We start from the raw sequence: 26,770 nt of genomic DNA, 5'->3' as shown, positions 1-26,770 counted from the left end.
TGTTCCAGGGCTGACCTGGACTTCTGTATCTCTAATGCTGTGAGATCTGCCAGTACAGTTAAGGGTTTTGTTCTTAAGGGAAAGTTCAAGAAACCAAGAGGCAGGCAAAGATACTGAATCCAGTGCAAGAAGATAGACTGCCCTCATCAGAGGGCATTTGTGTGCTGTCTGCTTGTTTTCCTGTGAGTTTACAGTGCCACGACCGTTGCAGGGCAATGTCCTGAGCAGGACCTGTGCAACCCTTTGGTCACTTGAGTAAAATCATTTTTCTGACTTCAGATAGGTTTGAGAGGGATCAGTTGGAAGCAAAAGCGTTGTCCCAACAGTCTGGAGGGAGGGGACACGTTTACCTTGCGTTGTAGTGCTTTCCCTGAAGAAGGAGAGCTGAGGACTTTAGTAATTGTGCTGAGAAGAACCCAGTCTGTTCAGGGCATGCAGTCTTCAGTCAAGCCAAGGATGCTTTAAACTGTTTCTGCCTTTCCTGAGAGGTGACTTTCTCTGGTTTATTTTGATCTCTCCCTAGGTATCTGAATTCCTCCATGAGAAGTGTTCTTCCAGCCTCTCATGTACACCACAACCTGTCCATGGGTCATGCCAGCTTAACTGATGTCCTGAAGAGCATTCCTCACCATGGATAGTCCACCCAAGCTGACTGGCGAGACACTGATTGTCCATCACATTCCCCTGGTGCATTGCCAGGTCCCTGACAGACAGTGCTGCTCCGTGAGTAAAAGGACCAACCCCTTCTGCCAGCCAGAGCTAGGCATCACACGGACCTCTGCCCTTCCAGACAGAGACCTTTCACAAACTGACTCCTTGGTGTACAGCAGCTTTCTCCAAACCTCGGAAACCTCAGCAGAGGCCTCAGACAACAAAGAAGGCAAAGCGAGGGACTTGATTGTCCCTAGTGTCAGTAAGCGGCACAACCCTTTCCTGCTGAATGAGGGTGAAGACCTCGGTATCTTTGGGGATGACTTGGGTCAAAAATCTTTCCACCTTCACAACTCCCTTGTGGCTGGCAAACCTCCCTTTCACCTACATGAGCTGTCCTTGCCCCCTTTCCACCTCCACGACTCCAACCACATTGTGAAGTCCTGGAACATGGCCACTCGCTCCGGTGTGGTGGATGGGCAAGAGGACAAAATCAGCAGTGATGACGTCCAGAAGAGGAACAACGTCAACCGGTGCCGCCAGGCCTCGGAACGCATGGAGCTCGATGACTGCAGCTGCCATCGTGGGAGCTCTTCCAGCTTCTTGTTTGATGGTGGCGACCAAGAATGGAACCAGAACACTGGTGAAGCACTGAGGAATCAGGACACTCTGCACAGCCGGACATGCAGCTGTTCCAGCTCAGAGCTCCAGCACTGTCGGTGCTACAGTTCATCGAGTCAGTCGGAAGCAATTGACCAGCAGATGGGCTACATCAGTGACTCTTCCTGCAACAGCTCCGATGGAGTGCTGGTGAACTTCAGTGCTCTCTACAACAAAATGAACGGCCATTCTCAGTCTAACCTGAATTCAGCCAACCTGTCCTGTGACTCTTCCTTCTGCAGCCACTCAGACACAGGGGCTTTTTACCTGGATTTGCATTCATCACCCACAGAATCCAAGATGTCTTGTGAGTCGCATCATCCAGAGAGTTCAGGGAAGGTATGTGGATGTCAACACTCCTCCTCACCTGTCCTTGACGCTAACTGCAACTCTTACCACCTCCACTGTGAGCCTTGCACTTCAGAGAGCTCAGATCTCACTGCCTGCTTCCAGAGCCAAGCACGGCTCGTTGTGGCCACTCAGAATTATTATAAGTTAGTCACGTGTGACTTGTCTTCCCAGTCATCCCCAAGCCCAGCAGGATCTTCCATAACTAGCTGCTCAGAAGACCACACCAAAGGTAGCCCAGCCCAGCCAAATGAATACTACCTGTTTAGAAGGCCTGACTTGAAACAAGAAGAAAGCAATGCGGAGTGCAGTGAAGAAGAGACAAAGGGAGAAACCACCCAGAATATGATTGAGGGTCAGGTCTATGTAAATGTGTCACCACCTAACCTCAACGCAGGCCGGCAGCGCTCCAGGAGCTACGATCAGAACCTGGACAGGAGTCCTAGCAGCCGGCTGGGCTCTCTGGAGCGTATGGTGAGCTGTCCCGTTAAGTTGAGTGAAAGTCCAGCAATACCTATCCAGAGTTCTCCCCCAAAGCGAGTGACATCTTTTGCTGAGCTGGCTAAAGGCAGGAGAAAGAATGGCTCTTCCCCACCTCTCCGATCCAGTGGTGATTCCTCCCTGGAGTTCTCCCCTATTCCTGAGACACAGCGGGATTGCCCAGCCTTCCTTGAAGAAAGAGCTCGCCGCAGCCAGAGTCTTCCACCCATGCCCTTCATCCATGGCCTGAACCGGAGCTGTGAGGGCTTCTGCTTGGATCAAACCTTTAGGGATGGCCAGGCTTTGCGTTCCACCAAAGACTCGGGCTCCAGTGAGACCATCCCTGGTGGGCATGGGGCAGGTGAGCAAGCCTCTCTCTCCCTGCTCACGGAGGCCGATGCCAGCTGCTCAGGTAGCTCTGCCAGTGGCCGTGGACAAAGAGATGTTAGAATCCGAGCAGACGGTAAGGAGCCAAAATAGGCAGAATGGAGATGTAAAAAGAAAGGCTGCCCTTTGGGACGTGAGGGGAGCAACAGAAGAACCTGCATGGCACTGGGAGACCGTTGCCTCTGCAGTTTGTTCTCTGGCCTACTGCTCTCTAGGGTAAAGCCCTGCTGTGCTTATTTCAGACCCACATCAGTGCAACTGTCTTGCCCTCGTCTGTTTCTAGAGCCTTTTGAGGTAGTGTGCAGTCCTCCCATATCATGTAAGGGAGGACATGGCATTAGCACTTAGGATCTATGCAACTTCTTGGAGAATTGTCTTATTCTGACTCCGTTCCATGGAGTTGTACTCCTCCAGTCCCATAAGGATCTCCTGCCGTTAGTTCCCAAGAGAGGGATTTGAGGATGCTCAGCACAGCTGGGTTCCCAGCAGAGGTAGGAAAGGGAACAATTAGATATTTTTTAGCCCTTCTTCTTTGGAGCCATATGGAGGGGAGGAGAAGGCATAGCCAGCAGCCTCTTCTCGATGAAGGGCCCAGGGAGCTTACAAAGTGTCTGCCACAATTTATAGCATGAGCCCTGTAGATGTTAGAGGAGCAGTGGTGTCTGTGCTCAGCCATCCCGTTAGCCTGGAATATCCTCGCTGTATCCTCCACAGTGCATGGGTTTGCAGCAAGGATTCCTGTAGAGAGGCACGTGGCCATCACCAGGGTAATTGTTCCGGTTCCCTCTGCAGGAAAGCCCTTTACAAGAATCGCTTTCCACACTGATATTGCCATTCCGTGTCCTGGTGAGGGAGCTGTGTGACCCATAAGTGGCTGAAGTACAGCCATTCCTCTAGCATACCAGGAGATCTCTGTCCCTGCCCCAGGCAGTTCTTGTACCTTCTTCACAGGTAGGAGCCTGTCTAAAATGGAGCAATGACCAGATTGCTGTGGTAGATAGCCCCTAATGTGCCAGAGCCCTGATTGTTTCCATTTAATGCCATGAAGATTTCTAGCGGGAGATGGGAAGAACAATTCATTCACTGCTGGGGCCGTGTTTTGCACTGCAAGTGTGGGAGAGAATTTAGCCTTTGGAGCAAGCGTTCTTTTTGTGTTGATCTCTTTGTTTACTGAGCCTTGAACCTGTGCTTGGTGCACAGGATGGCTTGGAAAGCAGGTCTCTTCTGGGAGAAGATAGCAATGGGAGCAGCGCTCTTGGTTTGCAGAGGAATTGCTTGGAGGGAGCAAGAGCTGCGTAGGGAGTGGGAGAAGGGGGCAGACAGCAGTTCCCACAGCCATGGCCTCTGTACTGTCCCTTCCTATGACCAGTAATAGCAAGGCAGTCATTAGTGCTATGCAGAAAACGCCTGCCTGCAGCCAGAGATAGACGCAGAGCTGCTTTGCTCCAGCTGAGAGCAGCATGAAGCCTGGAGGGACTGAGGAGGGACTAGAGGGAAAGAAAGCCCTGCTAAGTGATAACTAGAGCTCTGCTTGGAATAGATCCTGAAGGTCCTCAGCAGCTCTGTATCCTTGAGTATGCCGTAGGCCTGGCATTTCTTAAGGCAGGTGCCTGCCCAAAGGCAGTTCTGGAGGAGGGGCAGGAGAGGCATGCCAGAGCCTGCTATGCCATGCTGGGATGCTGTGTGGCTGTCAGTCAAGGAGCCTAGCCAGTCCTCTGTGTGTATCCAGTGCTGTGTGTGTGTGTTTTGCACTGTGTGTACAGCGCTTCACACTTCAGCTGTGTCACTGTGGATATAGTGGCCCTAGGACGTCTGTGTCTGTCATTTGCTAAAGCAGGCCTGGCTTTTCCAGGGTTGGAAACTCTTCTATTTCTGCTGTGGGTCTGACTTGCTCCTGGGGAATTACTTTCTTGCCACCACTGATACATGGAACATCCTGCTTGGGTTCTGGTACGGGCAGGGGGAGGAGGGAAGCTCAGAGAGGGAACTGTTATAAAGGAAAGAGGAGGAAGGCAGAAGGGAAAGATCTGGCAGGGGAGCAATGGGCCTTTCCAACAGCACTGAGTGTGATATGGGATGCAGAGCTGCAGTGCTGTTACTTGGGATGCTTGTGCTAGGTTGGGTGAGTCCTCAGCACGTATGGGAGGGGACAGTCCTTTGGGATATTAAATCCCGCTGTCGTAAGTACTGTACCATGGTGTGTTGGGCCTGTATGGAGGCGGGCCAAGGACAGGTGCTTGGGACTGTGGTTTCTGGACACCTAGAGCTGCACTGAGATTTTGTTGTCTGTGCTGTCCTAGGGGATGGGGTAGAGATGAGAAGGGGGAGTGGAGCGTGTGAAGCTGGTGACTCTGTAAGGAGAGAATCTCCAGTGCAGCCCCCTGCTCTTCCAGGTGGCTGGGCATTCCACATTTGGGGCTACTTGTCTTTACCTTGCCAGCTCATGATGTATGTGGCCGGTTCTGACTTGAACCACTCTGCTTATTTCACTGGCTCATCCTCTTTCTCCCACAGCTGAGAGTACGTTCCATTTTGCTTGTGATCTGCCAGGCTCATGATGATTGTTCCTCTGCCCATCCTCACACTCGATCCCCCTTTCTCTCCCTGAAGGTGGTGGCACAGACAGCAAACCTGTGGTACGCTACAGCAAGGACCAGCGTCCCACGACTCTGCCCATCCAGCCCTTTGTTTTCCAGCACCATTTCAGCAAGCCACCCAAGGCACGTGCCCTGCACAGCCATTTTGCCTCTAGCCTTTCTCAACTCTATAGTTTGTCCAGCAACCGACTTGCCAGCCAGCAGACCTCCTCCAATTCCCAGTCCTCAGCCTCCGCCACCTCAGCAGAGCAGTCGATGGTGGCAGGGAGCCAAGCTCACAGCACGCTCCTGACCCAGCGCTCAGCAGATGGAGCTGCCTCCCTCAATGATGGCTGCATTAAGAAGCCTGCCCCTGAGACAACCCGGCCATCCCCCTTGGGGAGTTACTCTCCTGTGCGATGCAACGTGCCTTTCTTCCAGAGTGTGGACTCCTCTTCCTCACCCACTGCAGAGAGAGCTGGAGAGAGCCAGCCTCCCAGGAGCAGGTCCTGTCCCATCTCTGCCAGCCTGCTTCCCACGAGGTCTTCCCCAGCTGTCAGTGCCAGGCAACCTGTCCACGTCACCAAAGCTGATGCCCTGAGGCAAAAGGAGAACCCCAAGCCAGTTCCCAAGAAGGAGGCACCGCTGGAGCCAAGCCCGCCACTCTCTGAGTACCGACTCCACAGTGAGTCCCTGCTACCCCTCTCAGTGGGTGGTAGGCCCATGAGCAGAGTGGGAGGCCACTCAGAGCCCCACTGGAGGAGTGGCAGTGAGACCAGCAACTCTAGTTCCCTGAGCAACATGGGCATACGGCCCCTCAACGGTAGGTACCCATCCCCCAGGCCATGCTAGTCTAGGAGACTAGACAAAAGTCTAGTCTGTGGCTCTTTTCTGTAGTACCACCCTCCCTTATAGCCACAGCCCAGGGTGAAGTTTCCTCTGGGTGCTACAGTGCCCTACAGCCCTATCATCAGTCTGCCTGCGAAAGGAAGTTGTATGCTGAAAGCACATCCCTCCAATTCTGGTCCCTATACTGCACCTCTGGAGAAGGCAGCATGGGGCTGCTGATCCCACAGCTCCCCGTGCCAGGTGCTTGCACCCCAAAACTCACTCCTCCTGTGCCTACAGCCATGAGGCCACTCAGGCTCCTGTGTTGCTGTGCCAAGCTGTGGCCTCCGCTTGTCTGTCATGTATACACGCTAACGTCCTGAAATGCTGCTGGACTGTAACTAACTTGCTGTCTCTTTCTCTGTCCTTTCTCCTCTCATCCTCTCTCCCCATTTCCCCTCCAACTGCTCATGTCTTCCCATACGGTGCACGCTGCCTGTGGTGTTCTAGCGAATCACCTATCCCCTCAAGCACTGAAGTGGCGGGAGTACAGGCGGAGGAACCCCCTGGGCCTGGACCGTGTTTCAGGGCTGCCTGGCTTAGCAGGCAGCCTAGACAGGAGGCAGCAGGAGCCCCGACTGAACCGGGGGAACCCCATCTTTGAGTTCCCTGGCACTCTCAACACCAGCCAGTTCCACTGCAGGCTGAACGGTGCGCACCACCTCTTTGCTGGGGGTATCTGGGGATCACCTTGGGGCTTAGGGTCAACATCCCAGCCCTACCAGGCCTCATTTTTGCTCTGCCTGCTTCAAGCAGGAGGGATATGGCATCTGGTCACACTGGGGCTGAGGTGTACCAGAAGAAAGTGAAGACTGGCTCGCTGATGGGTGCAAGCTGTGTGGGGCCTCCCTTCTCCATAAGTTGAAAGTAGTCGGGTCTGGCTCTGGACCAGGTTGAAGGTCATGGGGAAAGTGAATGGCCCAAGAGCAAGCTCAGACCTCAGCAAGTGGTCGTGGACCGTGTCCAGCTTGTAGCCCATTTCTCAGCTGTTGGAGATCTAATGTCCAAGTGTCCCAGGGTCTTGGCCCATCTGCCCCAGCCCTGGTAGCATGCTGAGTGCTGGGTTACAGCTCTCATGGGGGGGCTGGCAATACTTCTCTGCTCTGCCATTAAGGTGTTCCCCATCCTCTAAAAACTGTGCAGGAGGCCCTGTGAGGGGCAACTGCTTTTGGCTGAACCTTTGTGAGTCCTCCAGGAAGAGCTGTGGGGTCTGTCTTTCGGAGGGAGAGTGTTCTTGAGGCCAGCCCCACATCACGGAGTGAATTCCCCGAAACTCTACATCTCACACTGCCAACCCCACCAGTTTCTCCACCCCTCCTTCACTGGGAATCAACCAGATGGAAATCTAGCATATGAAAGAACTCCTGGAGAAGTCTACCCTTGCAGAGGGAGAGACCATCCCAAAGGATGGGCAGAAGGCAGCACATTGCTTGCTGCCTGTGGCTGCCTGTGTGTGTGACAAGTAGGGATTCTCAGTGTGCTCTGCTTTTGACCCAGTTCCATCCCTGTTGGGGCTATCTGTACAATGTTCCTGAGAGTCTGGTGTAGTGAGGTTTTCTTTAGCACCAGTCATTGAGAATGAATCTCCCACAGCATCTTCCAGTGCCCACGGTCCCCTGCCAAACTGGAGCTAGACGTTGGGTGGCCTGTGGGTTTGAACTGTAGAAGCTCATGTTAAAAACCGTTGCTGGGGGAGTTACAAGCCTGTAGCCTTGCAGCTCTGCCTCAGGCTGGGACAGGGTAGTGTGAAGGCTCCTGCTGGTGCAGGTTGCCACTAGGAAAAGCCACAGTGTAGGAGAGGCTTTGGTATAAGGGCTTGGGGCTGATCCTTCTCCCTCTTCTCTTGGCCCAGCAGGACAGTCTATGAGGCAACTCCAGCTTACCTACACTGACTTCTTCCCTGACTACTTCTCGCTAGCAGAGAAACCCCCTGCTGAGTTCTGCCTCTCCCCAGATGGCAGCACAGAGTCTATCTCCATTGACTTGCTGCAGAAGAAGGGTGAGTCCATACCTCTTGTGTGGGAGTGTGGCGTGGCAGAGCATAAGGGCAGACAGTGCTCATCTGTCTTGTCTCATCTCTGAATAGGCATAATGGTTTCTTTCCCTGCCTTTCTCTGCTGTTGGTGTCATACTAGATGTCCTCTTGTAGTGACAGCTGTTTCTGTGGCAGGTTTGCGTGTTCTCTGCGCCATGCTGCCTGCCATGGAATACGTTTGAGGTGCTTGTCCCAGGAAGAATGATGAAAAGGGATCTTAAGTCCACAAGAAAAGGTGGAGAGAATAGGCAGGCACAGGAGTATGACCCTAAAGCAAGGCATGCTGCCACCCTGTTTCACTATACAGGGGTTAATCTGTGGATTCACGTGATGCTGCAGATGCTTGAGATTTTGTAAATTAGTTGAAAGCTCTGTTGGGTTCTAAGCTATATGGTGAAGCGTTTGTATAAATGGGTGGGGGAGAGAATCTAGAACAGGGCATGGCTGTGATAGGGCCTGAGCTAGAGGTGGGCTTGGGTACAGGGTTGTTGGTAGCTACCTCTGTATCATGTCAGAGAGAAGGGATGTGCAGAAAGGTTCCCGTGCCTTTGCCAACTCTGCGCTGGCGATTACCAGGTGGCAGCCTTCCCCCCTATTCTGCTTCTGTTCTTGCATCATGTTGATGCAGGTGTCACGTGACCCACTGCTGGCTTGTTACTGAAAGTTATTACATAGCTTGCCAAATGCATGGCTCCTGCTTTGTCTCCAAGCAGGATCAGAGCATTGAGGGACTCTGTGCCTTGGATCCATCTCTGCTCCCACAAGGGACAGTGTATGGAGAAGGTGTCCCATGTCCCCTGGGAATCTTGACAGGGTGTCTTATGCTTCAGCCGCTTCTAAAGATTGTTCCTATTATCGAGGTGATATTTGAGTCCGGGAACCAGCAGGGACAGATTTGGTTAGGAGAGGTTAGAGAGGAGACATGAGCTCATCTTCTTGGAAATGCCCCTGCTCGACTTCTTCATGAAGTGTTTGGCTTGGGCCTCTCGTAGAGGCCCCTCAGGCAGCTCTTTGACCGTGTCTTTGTCCTCTAGGTCTGGTGAAGGCAATCAACACTGCCGTTGACCTGATTGTGGCTCACTTTGGAACCAGCAGGGATCCAGGGGTGAAGGTAGATATTGCTTTCTGTATCGCTTCTCAATGTCATGAGTAACACAGAGGGTTGGGTAGGGGCTGACTTTCTGTTCCCTTCTAGCCCAAAAACTATGGGGCATCAAATGAAGCTAGCAGTAGTAAGAACAGAACAAACAAAGGTGGTGGTACTTCATGCAGCAGTTAGTAAATTTGTGGTAATTCTTGCTGCATGGTGCTGGAGGTGCTAAAAGGTTACATGGATTTAAGGGAACAGTGGCCCAATACAGGGAAGGGAAATTCATTGGGTCTACTAAACACATAGGAATCATGTCCAGCTTAGGCAGTCCCTGAGCTGAAAGTAGTTGTAGGCTGGGACAGTATAAGGGGAAGTATTATGTGCGTTGCTCTGGTTTGACTCTTTCTTATGGACTTACATTTGACCCTTAACGAGAGAATACCAGGCCAGCTGGACCTCTGGTCTGAGGCAGTACAGCTGCTCTTTTATCTCATATAGTGGAGAGTTATATTTCCCTCCTCGGCCCTTCCTGTGATCCTGATCAGGCACTAATACCAGGGCACAGTGCAGTGTCCCCAGTCCCTTGATATATCACAGGTCTCCACAACGATAAAAAGTACATCTGTCATTGCCCATTGGTGTCCTTCTCTGACACCCTTCCTGGGGGGACCTGCGTTGCTTCTGTGACAGAGCCCTTGAGAAGTCGCGTTGCCTTCTGTAGCTGGGTGCCACAGGAGTTGGCTCTGCCACAGTCTTTGCTCTACCCTTGCATCAGCATTTGTTTTGTTGTGAGGCTGGGGATAAACGGAGCGGCAGTCTGTGCTGTTCACAGCCACTTGCTTGTTAAAGTCAGAGCTCAGATTGAAGAGCAGATGAGACATCTGGGGCAGGCAAATGTCCCCTGTGGCCCTTGCCACAAAATCACTAGCTTCAGAGTGCATTTAGGCTGCCCGTGGGGCTGGCTGCCTCTGGCTTGTGCTCCCTTTGTCTCTCATTTCTGGAATAACGCAGGCAGAACAAGCTCGCTTCTGCCTGCCCCAACCATTGTTTTTCAATCCTGTGACAGCATGGCTGTGGTGCCTCCTCTCAAAGGTGAACATTCTGCTTCGATCGCAGGGGCCCTGAAGCAGCAATGTTACAGTGTTTGGACGTGACAGCTGCCCTGGGGTGCTGTCCCCAAGGAGAAACCTGACTGTGACAGATTCCAAACCCGTTCAATCTTATCTCAGAGCCCAGGGTAGTCTGCCCCTAATTACAGTTGTTGCTGATGTGGAGATTGCTGTGCAGCAAAATTGGAGCTGTTTGGATGTCCTAACTTTGTATTTCCACAGCTTCTTGCAGACTTCACTGTGGATTTCCTATGCTTGCAGCTTTGGTCTAGGGAATAATTTGAACGTTTTCACACTGCTTTACTTGGCAGACAGCGCTGTACTTACAGCCTCGTCATGGTTTTAATATGGGGTTCCATTATGCCTCAGTATGCCAAGGGCTGAGCATTCACCTGTTAAAAGGCAGCCCCTGTCCCTGATGCTCCTACGCTCAATGGATCTGGCAGGATTATTCCTGACCCAGAAGTTCAGACTCAGTTCAGGGCCTTTGTGGACCTGTGCCAGCCAGCCAGTGTAATTCCAGCTCAGCTGGTAAAACCTGTGCTCTAAGCCCAACTGCCCAGGACCACCAGAATGATGTGCATCCAGGGCTGACCCTTTGGATTGACCCCTCGGCAGCTCAAGGACTGCATGCAGCAGAGTGTATCCCTGCTCTGCTGATGCTGGGCTCTTAAATGCTTCCTCACCTCAACCTAGGCCTTGTCCAGCCATTTTGCCTCCACCCTGTTTATTTATAGTAATCCCTAGGAATTATAGCTTGGCATGTCACTGAGTTAAGTGTTCCTTAACCCCTCAGTGCTGGAAGTTCCTTAACCCCTCAGTGCTGGAAGTTCCTAGGTCAGTTGCTGCTTCCTGCTTCTAAAATAGCAGCAAGAAAATCTTTTGCAGCAGTACAAAAAGTCCCTACTCTTTTCTTCCTCCTGCAGGACAGCCTTGCTATATCTCCTTGCTATATATGCTGTAGGGAGAACTTCAGACATCCTTTCTAACTAGGATATCCTCTTGCCAAGCTGTTGCTTCATCTCAGCATGGTGTAGACGCTGCAGGGAGCAGCCCAGAAGTGGTGTGTGAGGCAGCAGGGGTGAAGGGGAAGAGCTAGCCTGTACAAGGAGCTGCTCAGTTTCATCTTGGCCTGGATATTGCCCTGCTGGATGTCTTTGGTGGGCAAATGGGGCTAGACTGTTTGCATATGTCAGTACTCCACAGAACAGTTACTAACTCTCTCCCTGTTGCATCTTTTCCCTTAGGCGAAGCTTGGGAACAGCTCCGTGAGCCCCAATGTGGGGCATCTCATCCTGAAATATCTGTGCCCTGCTGTCCGGGACATCCTGAGTGACGGGCTTAAGGCTTATGTCCTGGATATGATCATTGGCCAGAGGAGAAACATCCCCTGGAGTGTGGTGGAGGCATCCACCCAACTGGGTATGGAGCCTGTGATGATGCCTGTCCCTCCTCAGCACTGCTCTGCTGTGGCTGAGGAGGTGCTGGGGAAAGTTGACTGTAGGGGTGGGGGTACGAAGTGGCCATTCTCCCTCAAATTGCCAGATTTTCCCGTACTAGGCCCTCACAATGGAAAATAAAAAAGAGAGGGGAACCCCTCCCCCGCAAAGTATCCTTTTTCTCCCTCCCAAAAGAACGTCCTTTTTCTCCTCTGTACCATTCCAGGGTTCTTCTAGACTTCATCTTTAGCCCTGCACAGCTGCTGTGTGAGGCAGAGGTGTGCTTTAGCTTGGTCCGTAAACAAATTTGTGCATACAACTCACTGGCCTCAAGCATATCCACGTCACCTACATCCTCTGCTATTAGTACTTCGCACCTTAGATTGCGGTGGCAGTGGCTAACATCCAGAGGTTACAGATGGCAGGCCCACACTGTTCTCTGCTTCATGAAGAGCTTAGGTCCAGGCCTGGGAAGCCTCCTAGCCTGTCTGCGGCAAATCTCCAGCTCCGGTGTTGTTGCTGTGATTGCAGACACCCCAAATTATAACCACCCATAGCACAATTCTGTTTACTTGGTGATTCTGAGCCACAGGTTGTGGTCCTCTCTGAAGTGACAGGGACATGTCTGTGGGGTACTTTCCTCCACTGACACTCTCCCAACGTTTTGGAGTGACAGTCTAGGAGAGACTATGTCACATCTCCCTTGCGGAGTCCAACTGTTGGGATGGAGTGAATTCATTCCGCTCATCAGCGGAGGGGAAATGCACAAGCAAACAGGGGCACCCAGGCCCTTTTTGCCTTTCCCTGAATGCTCCTTCCTGATGGTGCCATTTTGGCTTTACTGACCACAACTAATCCCAGCGTTTTGCTTGTCTCCATAGGCCCCTCCACCAAGCTGCTGCACAGCCTCTACAGCAAGATCAGCCAGTACACGGAGTTGACCAACCACACCATGAGGTTCAATGCGTTCATCTTTGGCCTTCTCAAGTAAGCAGGCTTCTCGGGCTGACTGCATGTCGCTCTCCAGGGCTGGCAACAGGCTTTGCACCTGACCCCCACGCAAGTGCAATTGCCAGTAGAAATATTTAAGAAACTTGGGAGCAGCTCCCCAGCTGTGAGTGGAGGAACAAAGAAGCCATGAGCCTTAGGGAACTCCAGAGGGATCAAAACCTACCCCTCAGCAGGCCAGGACTGAGAGGGGCTGGCTGCAGCCCACTGAAAAACACAATCAACTTGTTTTAGCCCCAGAACGTTAGTTGGGAGGAATCTGTCTGTCTGCGTTCACACAGGACTGGAGATAACATAAGCAATTTAAATTACTCCTGGATAACCCTGTATTGCTGCTTCCTAGGGTTGCAGTGAATTCCAATACGTGAGGCTCTGAAAGAGAGATTTTCCTGGTCCAGGACTCTAGGCTGACCTTTTCAGGCTGGATAAGGAGTGGGCACGCTCAATATTAAACAGCAAAATGACAGTGATGTTCTGTCTCTTTCCCTTTGATGGGATGAGTGCTGTTAGGATGCTGTTTCCCTGCCCCACTCCAGTGGTCAGCAGGAGCTCTTGACGCTGGCAGTGGAGTCCCCAAGATTTCCAAATGTTGGGAGACCCCCAAAGCCAGTTATGCCGTGCCCACCGTGCCAAGGGTAGCCCAGCTCTTTTCCTCAGGCACAGAGTGCCAGCATTTTGGCAGCCAAAGCTGAAGCAATGGTCTTATGTTTGTAGATGATTTGCCTCTTCCATAGGAGCCCTGCTCAGCAAAGCTAAGCTCTGCTGAGAACGTAAGTGCTAAATGGTGAGGAAACTTGCTGGAAATGTGGCTCTTAGGGGCCACAGTGGCACAATACCTCATTTTAAAGCAAATAGGGAAGGATGGTTCCTTAACAGACTGGGTGGCTGTGGTCAAAGCATGCTGATTGGAGTAAGTCACTGTCTTTTCACCGAGTTTTGAGGTTCACAGGGCTGTGCTATGTAAACGCCCTTTTCCAGCCACACTTCTTGTAAAACAGCTAGGATGAAGGGAGTGAGGGGATTTTTCACTGCTTCTTCCCTGCTTGTTTTTCCTTCCTCCAGTATCCGGTCTTTGGAGTTCTGGTTCAACCACCTCTACAATCATGAAGGTAAGAGCCTGGGTGCTGTGAGCTGGAGTGGAGACCAAATTCTGCATGATATGAGCACAGATCCAAGTTCTGGGGCCCTTTTGTTCCCTGGTAGTGTCTCAGTCTATATTGCTCCCCTCTGCTCTGAGCTGAAGGATTAGACTGTGTCCAGTGTACAGGTTGTTGCAGGGCTGTTCAGCTACAGAGACGGAGGTGGAAATTGCAGCCTCATACAGCTCCCTCCACCTAAGCTGTGGAGAGTCTGGCTAACCATGTCCTTCCCAGTTGCAGCCAGTACCCAAGGCTGCCACCTCCAATGCAGATCCCTCAGTCTTCCCTCATGGGATCTGGTGCCTGTGTGCAGATGTAACCCTCCACAAATTTATTTGTTTTTTTGCAAATTTCTGCCCAGCACCTAGGAATCTGAGATTGCAGGGGGTGTAAACACTTTACTGAAACACTTTGAGTATGGGAGATGGAAAGGAAAACCTCCTGATGAACAAAGAACAGATTTTACTGGCTGTGTCTGTTTTTTCAACCAGGGTTGTATCTGGACTGTGTAGACACCCAGCAGCTCTGACCAAGCTGCCTAGCACTTCGTCATGCTGCTTCTAGGTGTTAAGTGCGTTGTGAGACAGAGACACCCTTAACATGCTGGATGCCCTGTTAAGTGCTGCAGGCTCAACGTGCGCTCAGCCCAGGGCCGCATGCACTGCTAAAAGAGCCCAGCGTAGTGTCTTCTGGCAGGCTTAGTGGCCGACAGAAGATGACATTGCCAGCTGTGCGTGTATGCACTTCTCTCTGGAACAGCCAGGAGAGCAGACGTGCCTTTGTACCCAGAAGTGGGGCAAGAGACACCACCCTGTTTTTCTGGAGCAGAGAGACCCCCTTACAAATCCTCCAGTCTTTTCCAAGCCATCATTAAGAGCTGAAAGGGTGAGCAATATCTAGGGGTCTCTGGAGACTGAAGGCTGGGCAGAGGGGTAGGAGACAGGATGCAAGTCCTGTCTGTGGTACAAGTTTGTTACCTCACTGGGGTCAAATGGCCACAAACCCTATGCCCAGCTCTCTGGTGGAGAGGTGGTGGGTGGTGCCGCAGGTGCGGTCAAATAGGTGAATGCTGCAGATGGAAAGAGCTAGTCGATTTTCTGTTAGGATCCACAATTCAACAATTCCCAGCCAGATCCTTGGAAAGAATTTATTCAGCTGTTCCTGACACACTCTCTGTGTGGGGGACTGGTATTGGCTCAGTTCTGCAGCTCCCTGTTTGTATCTGGGAGGTGGAAGAAGAGAATGTTAACATGTGTCAGCCATCTTTGATGCTCTTTATTCACACCCTATGCCCATGGCATTTGTGATAGAGGTTCTCCTGGTGGATAATCTGACAGAACAAAGTTCAGGCTGCAAGCAGGACTAGAAGCAGCATCTGGGCCAGTTTGCTCACAGAATGTCTGGTGCTCCCTGACTACTGGCACAGTGCTGAACCTCATGCTGCAGCCGCGGTTGTTACCAGAAACTAGTGTTCAGACTCCTTTCTCCATAGCTTCAGTAGCTTCTTGGTGGCCTGGCAGTGGGCAAAGGTGGCAAGGGCCTCTGATCTAATCGCTGTCTCCTGCCCTGTAGATATCATCCTGGCACACTACCAGCCGGTGGGCTTCCTGTGCCTGTCTCACAGTGTGTGCCAGCCCCTTTTTGAGGAGCTTCTGCTACTGCTCCAGCCTCTCTCCCTGCTGCCCTTCAACCTAGACCTCCTTTTTGAACACCACCTGATGCAGATGGGCAAAGAGCAGCAACAGCAAAAGGAGCTGCTGCGTGTGAAACAAGACCTGCTGCTTTCTGCACATTCCACCCTGCAGCTGATGCGGACACGAGGCAGCAGTGAGGATCCTGATGGCTGCAGCACTGCCCCTGAGTCATGTAAAGCAAGTGCCAGAGATGGTGACGTGTCACCAGGCCACAGCCCCGACCAAATTGCAAGCGAGAGAGTCAAGGGGGTGGGGGCTTCCTGTGGAGACGTCGACAGGGAGGAAGAGAGGAGGAAGGTGCGAGACAGCACATGGGAGGGGAAGAAAGACAAGCAGGCAGGCTGGTGGTACCAACTTATGCAGAGCTCCCAGATTTACATTGAGGGCTCAGCCGAAGGCTCGAAGTTCATCCGCTATGAAAAGAAGAAGAAGGCTTTGAGTGCTGTGCCCAGTTCAGCTGAGACCCACAAGGCACCGCCTCCCCGTGAAGGGGTGGTAGAGGGTGCAGAGTCCTGCCCAGTTGCTGAGGGCACCTTGGAGGAGAGGCCCAAGGCTGCCAGCAGGCCAAGCCCCGAGGCTGTGGCAAAGCCCCCAGAAAAGCCGCAGCAAGCACCAGCCAGCGAAGAGGCCAAGGAACGAAACTGGCCCTTCTGGATGGGTAGCCCCCCAGATTCAGTGCTTACAGAGCTGAAGCGCAGCAAGGAGAAGGAGACCGGGACTCAGCAAAGACTGGGAGCAGCAGCAGCCCCCCAAGAGGAGAGCAGCACCAGTGCACCAGAGGGCAGCCAGCCCATTAAGTGGGGACACTTGTTTGGGTCCAGGAAGGTGCAAAAGGAGCCCAGACAGCCCAACAGGTAGGGACATGGAAGGCTTAGGGTTGGGGAGGGCTAGTTAACCTGGGATTGCTGCAGTGCAGGTGGGAGTCAGGCCAACAGCCTAGTCCTGTGCTACACTACAATGGTACATCAGCCCTGCCAGCCTGCCTGCCTTAATTCCACGCATACCACTGTTCCCCGCTGCTCTCACCCTTCATCTATCCCTCTTGCTGACTCTCCTCTTCTGCCTGAGCTGGGCTACTGCCTAGATTCCTAAGCCCCTCTCTGGGGGAAGATGGGGAGAGGCCTTTAGTGTGGCCCCTGCTGCTCCATTCCCCTCATCCCTCTCAAAAGCACACACTAGGTGAGAGAAGAACATGAAGGCATCCCCGTTGCTCACAACGGGTGAGGAGGAGGCATGAAGTTGCCCGGTGTAGCTGGATCCTCCTAGCTTTGTTTCTCCATCTGCACCCTGCTTGCTTCTGTGGCCACTAGAAATGTTCTCAGAGCAGGCCATGTTGTGTCTGGAGGTAGCTGAGCTCGCCCCGCAGGATACGTCTTGGGGACTGCGGTGCATGTTGTGAACACAGTCGGACTTACAGGGCATGAACTTGCCATGGAGCAGCTGCTCCTTGCCTCCAGGTACAGTTCCCTGCCACTGCCTGCTTCTGTCTCCCTCTCACAGGTTGCCCTCTGGCTGGCTGAGCTTGGACAAGTCTGTGTTCCAGCTGGTGGCCCAGACGGTTGGGGCAAGCATGTGGCGAGAAGCAGCCCCTGAGCCAGAGCCCCCACGGATGGAGCCGCCTGAAGTGTCACCTGAGCAGCGGCTGGCTCGGGGGCTGTCTCCCAACCCTCCCTGGTGAGCCGTGCCATGTGGCCATCCTGCAGGTGCCAGGGATGTGGTGGGCTGGTGGGGTTGATGCTGCTTTGCCTGTTAAGGTTTGTCTGGTCCCTTTTGCACTCGTGGGCCAGTGGCAGTTTAGGGCAGTAAAGCAGTTTGCGCTCTGTCCACCCCAACTCGGCAATCTGCAGATGAGGGGGAGCTGGGGAAGGCATTCGTAGGGCCCTGTCACAAAGCAGCCATGGGGAGTCTGACTGGGGAGGCGAAATTGCTCTACTTGCTCCTCTGTGACTACAGTGGTCCCTAGGCTGCAGTGGGGTGAGTGTCCTGTGGCAGGCTAACCCTTTCTTCCCTCCCTCTGCCTGCAGCCAAGTGAAAGCTCTTTGCCATCACATTGCCACTGAGGCAGGACAGCTGAGCTTCAACAAAGGGGACATCCTGCAGGTCATTTCCAAGGTGGACGGTGACTGGCTGCAGTGCAGCTTCGGCTCCGAGAGGGGACTGGTGCCCATCATGTACGTCACCCACCCAGAGGACGAGGACTATTGACACGGCTGGGAGGCTGAGCACAGTACCGTGAGCTGCTGAGGCTCCTCTGGAGGAAGCCCACCCACCCTTCCAGAGGAACAGACACAGCTTCTTGCTAGTTTCTTACCTTTTTTGCCATTACAGGATACAGTAACCATAGGTTCTGCTCCTTCTCGCTCCTCCTCGTGCAGCTGCCAAAGGCCGACTCAGCCGAAGGGGCCTCCTGCCAGCTGCACCTTGTGTTGCCAGGCATCGCCGTGCATGCAGCCGCGCCAGGAACTGCCTGAGCCCCCTACACCTCACGCCATCTCCAGCACCTGTAGGCCGTGAACTCGTACATAGCAGGAATTCAAGCAGTCCCTGCCAGAGCAGGCGCTGCCCCTCTGCCCAGCTCAATGCCATGCTGAAGGGTGCAGGACGTTGGCTGTCCCCTTCCCAGGAATGGCAGCGCAGCCTGCAGCCTTCAGTATTGCTGGAGTCATCAGCTACAGGGGTGGGAGCACTGTGCATTAGCAAAATCTCTGCAAGGCTCTCCCATGCTGACAGGTTGTGTTGTGGCTTGAGGGGGACCAGAAGGTAGGCTCCCCCATCTAGAACAGCCCTGTCCTAACCTATAATAATGGTGCGTTGTGTATTGTACCGCACCAAGAGCTTGTGTCACACAGGTCGGGCATGGCCAAGTGCCTCCCTGAGAGGGCAGTCCAGCCCATGGCCTGGCACTGCCACACTGCAGGGCCTTGTGCTGTGCCTGGCCATGGCCAGGGGAGAGGGGAAACGGTATGTGTGTGTGCAGGACAAGGGGGTGTGGGGGGTTGTGAGGAAGGCGTGTGAATGTTCCGTATTGCGTAGATCCAGAATGGATAGTGGTACCTGGGCAGAGATGGATGTCCCTCATTCCCTCCATACGGATGAGGGAGCCAGTGCCTAGGTTGCCCTGTGACGCTCGGTGGAGAGAGGGAGGCTAGGACGGGAGGGAGTGAGGACAAGGTCCCCGAGTGGGATAGGGATGCTCTTTGGAGAAGGGGGCAGTGCTCCCAGTAGGTAGAGCGGGAGGGTGCTCCCAGAGGGAGCAGGGGAGACAGGGTGGGAGGGATGATGTTTCTGGTCTTGCTGAGCAGTGCTGTGGTGGGGGGAGCGAGTGGGCCCATAATTGTGCACAAGCACAAGGGGCTGCTGGGGGTCCTGGGGTCCTTGGCAGAGCCAATGCCAGTCAACCCCTTCCTTTCATGTTCATGCCGCCCACCGGTGGGGAACAGTGTTAATGAAAGACCGTGCCAGTATTTGGTGCCTTGGCCAGGTTGATGCTGCTCACGGTGTCATACCTGGGCTGGCTTCCCCATGGCAAGGGGCCCTGGTTTTGCAAGGTTACCTCCTGCTTGTACATCGCTTAGCGGACATTGCACCATATTTAATTTGTATTCCCCAGTTAGAACGAGGTGTCTTGCCTTTATTTATTTCTTTATTTATGATGCATATTAATAAAAAAGGTGCTGATTGAGCTCCCTGCTGGTATGCGGCCTTGTGACTTCAGCCTGTCCCTGGGGAGGGCCCAAGGGGTACCTGTGCTGGGTCACCGCATTGCAGGCTTCATCCTTCCTCCAACCACAGCCAACACCAGACCTTCAGAGAGAGACAGATTGCCCTCAGCTACCCTTGGCTTATCACAGACCATTCGAGAAGAGAGAGGTTAGTCCCCGTTTGGCCCAGAGTAGCAGATCCAGTCCCCATATCATCCAGTTGAAGTGCAGGACCAGAAGTCCTTTCCTCACCCGTACGATGTATTCACAGACCCTGGCTGGATGTGGCTGCCCGTGCCTGGGTCTTTCTTTTCTATGCTCCCCTGGGTAAGCCTGTGTGTTTTTTGCCTGCTTCCGGCTCTGGCAGTGCTAGGCCAGCAGTGCTGTACAGATTTGGAGACCCTGTCAGCTTTCAGGCCTGGGAGGAAGAAACTAACCATAAGGGGTACTGCTCCTGGTCTTGCCATAGACCTGTCACCGTCTGGGATCTCTTGTTCGTCCTGAAAATGAATTGCTTTGACTTGCTGGGCTATGTCACATCATCTGATGGTGGTACGTCTCAGCTAGGCAGCTCAGCAGGGCTGGGGTGACCCACCCTGGAGGATGCAGTATCCCCTCAAGGGAGGTTCCTGTGGCAAGATGGGGCATAACTACACCAGGATGCAGCCCTAGGTAAGCAAGAAGAGCTGCAAATCCCCTTCCACCTTGCATCACACTGGCAGGCAGCATCGTTTGGGGTTGCTTGTCTTTATTCCTTATGCATGCTTGGGGGGAGCCCAAGTAGGTTTCAGAGAGGAGTTCACACCATGCCTGACCAGTATTCTTAGTCTGGCATCTGCTTCTTGACGGTGCTCACGCTCAGGGCGTTGTTAGTAAGGTGGCCATAAGTGTGGCCAAACTGGAACTTGTAACCTGTGGACAACAAGGAGAAAGTCCTGAGTAGTGTGGGAAGGAGGAAATGAGAATAATGGGCTGAGCACAGGTCATGGGGCTAAGAGCCAGAGCCTGGGACAACCGGGCTGTGAGACTTGCTGGCTATGGGTCACCTCACACAGAAGGGATCTGGGGCATTTAAACTTAGACCAGCCACAGCACAGGATTCCCAGGTTCTGCAGCAACGACCTCTGCGAGCCCATCCATCCCTTTCTCTTACACCCAGGTAGCTCCAGGGAGAAGATAAAAGCTCTGGTTGAGGCTCCAGCTTTTTTTATGAGGGTATCACGTTGGAGTGTGAGGCTACAGTTTGCAGTGGTGAAGTGAGCCAAACAGGTTCAAAGTCCAGAAATGAAGCAACACGGCCCCTTATCCCAACCTAGGGAGTCACAACATGGCCACAGCTTGCACATGGTGCTGTAGACAGACCCGCTTACAAATGGCACCGGGCCAGACTGCTCTTCCCATTTGTGCAAGCTGGCCGAAACGGGGAAGGGAACTCTGTGCGCCCAAACAGGAGTGTTGAGTCAGACTTGCAGCAGGAGAGGGGATTTCCAGCACCCTGTGTGCTCTTGGCACAGACACCAAGAGGCTCTCATGCCAGCTTTGCCCATGCTTACAACGAGGGGATGCTTGCTGCGAGGCTGCCCTGGATGAGGCTGGCCGTAGCCGAACGATGAGGACATGAGAGGCTGGATTTGGGGTCGCAGCTATGGGTTTCCGGCCCTTGCGTCCTTCCGTGCCAAGACACTCTTGCTAGATGTAGAGGAGCACACTGGGGGTGAAAGCTGATTTCTCCAGAGGGAAGGTGTGTGGCCGTGGCTGCTTGCTGCTGGACGCTTACCTGGGACGTAGCCCGTGTAGTGAGGTGGCAGGCCTGTCTCCCTTGGGTAAGTCTTTCCCAGAGGTGGGAGGATAGTGCTGCCTTCCTTGGTCTCACTCCTGTCTCCTTTCTTCAGGGCCATCTGACTAAACTCAACCAGGGCCCGGTTGGTGGTTATCGGGTAGCCTGTCCCAATCAGGAACCGGGCACGAGGCACAAAGCCCGTGAAGCCTGCATAGGTCACAAGAGATACCCTGTAACAAGACCAGCACTGGCTGTGAGCAGCCCTCAGAAGGCCTAGTGCCCCCAAATCACCCAGGGGGGCACCTGGGAGTCCCTGCTGGACTTCTCCCATGCCCACCACCCCCTTCCAAATTGGCACTCTTAGGCTCTCTGCATCCCCTTTGAGGAAATACCCTATCAGGGCAGTATCCCCTTACCATCCCCCTGGGAGCCCAGCCCTGCCCTGCTCCTTGCAATCTTACCTGAAATGAAATATTTTTGGGGGTCATCATCCTCCATGGAGTAGGGGGAGCACTGTGGCTGGAAGGTGTGCAGCAATGCATATGGGGCAGAGGCTGCCAATGCTGCTGCTGCGGCTGGGTGGCCCTGGTGGCAGCCTGGCCCTAGGGGGTCAGCTGTGAGATCCTGAAGGGGACATGGAGCTGTGAGTACCACTAGCAGCAGGCTCGGCTGGGCAAGGATTCCCTGGTGCTGCCATGCCCTGGAGCAGGCCCTGATCTGGGAAGGATGGCTCAACCAGGTGCTGTTACAAGGAGCTCTGCATCCCTCAGCACCCCTCAGCTGGGACCCAGTGGCAGAAAGGCAGATGCTGTGGGACACAGGTGGCGATGGAGGGAGGGATGGGTGTTGGCTGCTGACCCCAGCTCGTGTGCCCTCCCCTCGTTGTGGCTGCGATGTGCTGTGTGCCCTGGGCACAGAGCAAGGCTGTAGACAGGGGAACAGCCCTGGACCAATGGTGAGATGCCCACTCACCCCAGCCCGTCTCACATTGCTCTCCTGCGTGGGGTCCTGCAGCAGCGTCCGTGTCTTCAGCCAGGCTTGCTCCTTGCCGGCAGCTCTCAGCCTCTGCTTGGCAAAGTCGCTCCTGGCCTCCTTGCAGATCTCGGAGTAGGTCTTGGCAAAGAAGCACTGGGCTCTGGGGATGAATCCTGGAGCAGAATGCCCGACGCGTTTGAAGCAAAGAGGAGCCCCCCTCCACGGTACAGGGCCTGCTCTGGTGTGATGGGGAGGGCTGCAGGACCCAGCAGTGGGGTAGGTAAAGACATGGGGTGAGAATATGGCTTGTGGGGGGCTGAGGGTGAATGGGAGCACAGAGGCATGCGCCAGCCTGAGGGATGTGTGCCAGCTTGGAGGAGAAGACCTGCCAGTGCCAAGTGACAGGAGTCCTTCTCTATACACCCTCTGGTCTGTCCTGGGAAACTATCTTGCAGCTCCCACAGTACCGTGGTGCTTCACAAGGGTAAACAGTTGGGACAGGGCAGCAGGGCTGGGTGCTAGTACAGGTAGGTGGGTTCTGCAGGTCACCACTGCATGCCAGGGCAGCCTCCTCCTACCTGTATATCCAGGGATGATGATGGAGCTCAGCGACTGAGTGCCTGCCCCACAGCAGGCTCCTGGCTTCCCTGGCAGGTTTTGGGGCTCAGTGCCTCGGCAGGACCAGCGAGTCGGCTGCAGCACCAGCTGGCAGGAGCGCAGGACCTCTGGGCTGGTCAGGAGCTGGGACGTCTGCTGCCCGTAAGTCTTCCCCATGCTGAACTTGTAGTGAGGGCAGTAACCAGTGTAGCTGCCACGGCAAAGCGAGGGCAGCCGCAACGTTGGGAGAGTTACACAGGGCAACGCTGAGTCCTAGCACTGTAGCGCTGCCATGCTCACCCTGCCTCTTTGCGTGTGCTGCCGTGCTGCCACTCTATGTGTGTGCCCAGCAGCTGCAAGTGCTTACCCTTGCACAGGCAGTGAGAGCAGGGAGGAGGGTGCACGTGGGGCAGGGCAGGCAGGGAGAGTTGGGATGGGGATGCACATGGGGGCAGGACCCTCCCAAGAGCAGGAAGGTAACCACACCTTATTCCTGTGGACCAACCGCATTTTGGGAGATGCTGGAGGCCACAGGGTGCAGCCCTGCACACCTGATCTCTCACACCTGGAGTTAAAGGGCTGTGGGAAACACACAGCAGGTGAACAGCACAGACCAGCTATCCCACACACCAACCCACCCCACCAGAGACTACCTGCACCTCTAAACCCATTTCCCCTCCATCCTGGCGACAAGGACCTGCCCTGGACGCTCCTGGGTGCCTGCACCCAGGAGCAACCTATTTCACATGGAAACTTGCTCCCCGATCCCAGAGCGAGTCTCAGAGCTCCCGGTGGCCTGGGGGGAGGCGAGCAGCACCCTGGGACACCAGGGGGCTGAGGTCGCTGGGGCAGGCACTGCCAGCAGGAGAATGCTGCTCCCCTCTGCCATGCCACCTCGCTCCTTGCTGCTGCTCCCGGCTGGCCGGGGCCAGGGTGGAAGGTTGCTATGGAGGCCCCTGTACACAGTGTCATTGCGAGCTGGTGGCTTGTGGGGCCCCAGGGAATCGTCCTGATGGCATCTCCCTCCCTTCCCTCCCTTGGGGAAAAAAAAATACCCTGGATGCCAGAGAGGCTGGCAGGGACAGGGAGCTTGGTGCTGGCAGGAGGAGCTGGCAGGGCTGCGGGGGAGGGCAGGGCTGGGCTGGGAAGCAGAAGCAGCACCCCGTGGGGCTGCACAGAGCAGTCGTGCTCTGTGGGCCTCGGTGAGGAGGACCCCCGGCACAGGGGTCTCTGCACAGGGACACAGCTGCTCCCAGAGCCCTGTTCCTCTAAGGCCAGGCAATCCAGCACCAGCCCCTGTGCTTACCCAGGGATGTAGTGGGGCTCGGGAGTCATCAGGACCTGGCTCCTCTTCGGGGCAAAGGCTGCAGCCATGGTTTGCAGAGCCCTCACTGGCTAGGAGCAGGGCCCTAGTCAGAAGCAAAGCAATGTTGACAGTCGCTCAGAGACTGCTGTTGGAGCCAGGCAGGCAGGACAAGTGCTGAGGAACCAGGGGCCAGGAAGGGAGGAGCCTCCTGAGCACCAACAATGGCCAAGCTGCCTTGGGAACAGGCTGGGAGAAGCAGGGTGGGGATGCACACGGGGCAGGGCGGGCAGCCCCAGGGGGTGAGTGCCAGGCCTTGGTGGCCTGCAGGCACCCCAAGCTGATAGACCTGCCCACATGCGCTGCTTCCAGTGCCATACTCTGGAGGGGTCATGGTGGTACACACCAGCCTTAAACCCCATGAACCTGCAGTGCTCATGCAGTGCCAATCCCCACAGTGCAGGAGCGACATCCCATGGGGTGGTAACAGCTCTGCGAAACGTAGCTCCAATACCGATGCACTGGCTAGGGAGGCAGTGAGCCAGCTGTGCTGCAGTGGCAGCCGCAGGCTGCAGGGAACTAGGCCATGCTGCGAGGCTCACAGCAAAATGGGGCACGTGCACAGCAGCGTGCCTGGACCCTGGCACCGCCGGAGCACTGTGACACATGATGCACAGAGGTGCTGGTTGCTGCCCATTGACCTAACCATTGGCCAAGCTCCACATGCTCCCAGTGCAAATATTGGAGCAGGCCCTAGGTGATCTCTCCGGGACCGCAAGACATGGCTCCTAAGGGGGAGAGAGGAGGGTGGCCTCTGCCAGGGGAGACTCTGAGAGTCTCTCTCAAGCTTGCTGAGCTCCTGGAGCAGCTTGCCGGTTTTTTTTTTCTGGAAAAGCTGCTGACTAGAGCCCTAACCAGCTCTGTCCAGTCCCTGCTGTCCCACCCAGGGCCCTGCATTGCATAGCTGCTTTTTGGGGTGTTAGGGGGTTGCTGCTCTCCCTCTTCCCCGGGAAGCTCTGGCTGCTCCTCTCTTCAGGTCGTTGCACTGCAGTGTGCCCCGAAGTCATTTCAGGGCATGCTTGGAGCTCTGGCACCGTATTGCAACACCTCCTGTCGTTATGCAGAGCCTGGGTTATGGTCAGCAGTGGATTTTTCTGATGCAGTGCAAGGGGAAGTGTGAAGAGAAAGAGTGAGTGAGAGCACAGGGCTTCCTGACAGCTGCTTGAGCCACACTTCTGCTATGGAATTTGTGGTTTCAGATGGGGTAATAAAGGGCTTTTGGGGGTGTCATACTGTTATCACGGGTCTAGTCTGACAGCCATTGCACTGGGAGCAGCGCACAGAGCCACTGAGGCTGTATTTTTTCAGCTTTATTTGATTTATGGAATTCTCCTAGCCATTTTCCAAAGACCCCCAAAAGGGGAATCTCTTCCTACTGAGGTGGTTTGCTTTCATAGCCCCTTCTTGGCCTCCCACACTGAAAAATCCCAGATGTAGAGTTAAGCACCGTGAGGCAGGGAGAGGCAGTGTCTGAGTTCCCATGGGTGTGGGAGGCAGAGGAGCAGATGCTTTCCCCACTGAAACCTCCCACCTGAGGCAGAGCGTGGCAGTGGGGTGCTGTGCTGCAGGGAGAGCCAGCGACCGCACTTGGCTAGGTCACGCCTGGGTACCCGTGGGCTGCACCATGCCCGCTGCGTGGGAGCCCCAGGCACTTCTGCCAGGGCAAATACGTGGTCAGGTAAGGGAAATTCTGTGTGGGTTAGCTCTGTGTCTGAGCAAAGGAAATGGAAAGGCAAGTCTCTGCCTTGGGGAGCAGCTCTACTGCAGGAAGAGATTAAATATTGATAGGGGAAAGGAGGCTGAGGTTGTGTTTCTGAGTGCATGAGGGAAGGAGAGAGGCGTCCAGGCAGACGCTAGCTCCGTCCTTGAGAGGTGCTTGGCTGTTGGAGCACCTGCCCCAAGCAGCATCACTGGGGAAATGCCAAAACTAGACTTCTATAATGGGCCAAATTTTTGGGACTGCTGGGGAGAGAGTATTTTTGGAGGGAGCCCCCCCCCCCCTCCACCGTACCACACCCTGCCTGTGCTGAGGCCAGTAAGGCAGGAAACGACTATTGCTTGCGGATCAAGTGAAGGATGTGCATCAGCATAAAGCAGATAGATAGCTTCAGAGTCCCAGACCCTCCTGGAGAGCACAGAAAAGAGGAATCTATCACAAGGAGCTGGTGGCCCGTCTGGGAAGGTGTGGACAAGATTTCAGGACATGATTTCTCCCCAGCTGTGCGCTACAGCTGGGGCATGGACCAAGCACCTCCGGCAAGAGCTGCTGGGCAGGCTGGAGCACAAATTCATTGACTGCTGCCCTAGGCCATCTCTGATGGTCAGGTTTGCTGCTATGGCCAGTTCTACCAGTAGCCAGTCACTGGCAGCCTCTTCACACCTCACTGCCAGTGCATCTCCTGGCTGTGCCTGCTGCTGCCTTAAAAGCTCTTCTCACCCATTCCCCCTCCCAGGGTATCCCTGTGGCACAACCAGCCGGAGCACTTGTGCTCCCCCTCTCCCGGGCAGCTTGTTCCTGAGCATCTGCCCTCAGCGTAATCTGGTGCACCCAGCCATTTCTGCCAAAACCTTGGCCTAAGGCCTGCACTTTTGGGTAATTAAGACCTCCTGTGCACCTTAAGGACCCTTTCTTCACAATCCCTCCTAAGTTCTCAGACAATAACAAGAGGAGGGTTGTCCTGACAGCCTGATGCAGTTTCTGTGTGTTCCTGCAAAACCCCAGGTCTGGAGGACTATGAACCAGCAATGCTCACATGTCCTTCTGGGACCTCTGAGATCTGTTCAGAGAGCAAGCATGCCAGGTGTTGTGGCTAGTGGCTGCTCCTGTCAGAAAAGCTGAAAAGGCCGTTC

The 26,770-nt window shown here is 54.4% G+C and overlaps 2 protein-coding genes across 12 annotated transcripts in view; one reads left to right on the top strand and one right to left on the bottom strand.

The window, feature by feature from the left end:
- Nucleotides 1-19,186, top strand: part of LOC138060913 (AP-4 complex accessory subunit RUSC2-like) — a 60,341-nt gene extending 41,155 nt beyond the window's left edge. For 8 of the 11 annotated variants that reach the window (XM_068926920.1, XM_068926914.1, XM_068926919.1 and 5 more), the window contains 11 exons: nt 524-2,602; nt 5,137-5,925; nt 6,441-6,641; nt 7,846-7,989; nt 9,060-9,136; nt 11,472-11,646; nt 12,545-12,650; nt 13,734-13,780; nt 15,383-16,358; nt 17,005-17,178; nt 17,529-19,186. In XM_068926920.1, coding sequence (XP_068783021.1) covers nt 631-2,602; nt 5,137-5,925; nt 6,441-6,641; nt 7,846-7,989; nt 9,060-9,136; nt 11,472-11,646; nt 12,545-12,650; nt 13,734-13,780; nt 15,383-16,358; nt 17,005-17,178; nt 17,529-17,709 — 4,842 coding nt within the window. In that variant the 5' untranslated portion in view covers nt 524-630 and the 3' untranslated portion in view covers nt 17,710-19,186. The remainder of the gene's footprint in view (nt 1-523; nt 2,603-5,136; nt 5,926-6,440; nt 6,642-7,845; nt 7,990-9,059; nt 9,137-11,471; nt 11,647-12,544; nt 12,651-13,733; nt 13,781-15,382; nt 16,359-17,004; nt 17,179-17,528) is intronic. The other 3 variants (XM_009685400.2, XM_068926921.1, XM_068926922.1) reach the window with 3 other exon arrangements.
- Nucleotides 19,187-19,973: 787 nt separating this feature from the next.
- On the bottom strand, nt 19,974-24,044 carry CIMIP2B (ciliary microtubule inner protein 2B). The gene is made up of 6 exons (XM_009685406.2): nt 23,864-24,044; nt 22,539-22,768; nt 21,958-22,133; nt 21,447-21,609; nt 20,983-21,192; nt 19,974-20,117 (listed from the first exon to the last, which is right to left on the bottom strand). Exons 1-6 carry the CDS (start codon nt 23,929-23,931, stop codon nt 20,029-20,031), a joined length of 936 nt encoding a protein of 311 aa, XP_009683701.2. The 5' UTR covers nt 23,932-24,044; the 3' UTR covers nt 19,974-20,028.
- Nucleotides 24,045-26,770: the final 2,726 nt, after the last annotated feature.

This window comes from Struthio camelus, chromosome Z (assembly GCF_040807025.1).
Source record: "Struthio camelus isolate bStrCam1 chromosome Z, bStrCam1.hap1, whole genome shotgun sequence".
In the NCBI taxonomy this organism is placed as follows: Eukaryota; Metazoa; Chordata; class Aves; order Struthioniformes; family Struthionidae; genus Struthio; species Struthio camelus.
Note: the sequence above shows the minus strand (reverse complement) of the source record. Positions and strands in the feature narration are given on the sequence as shown.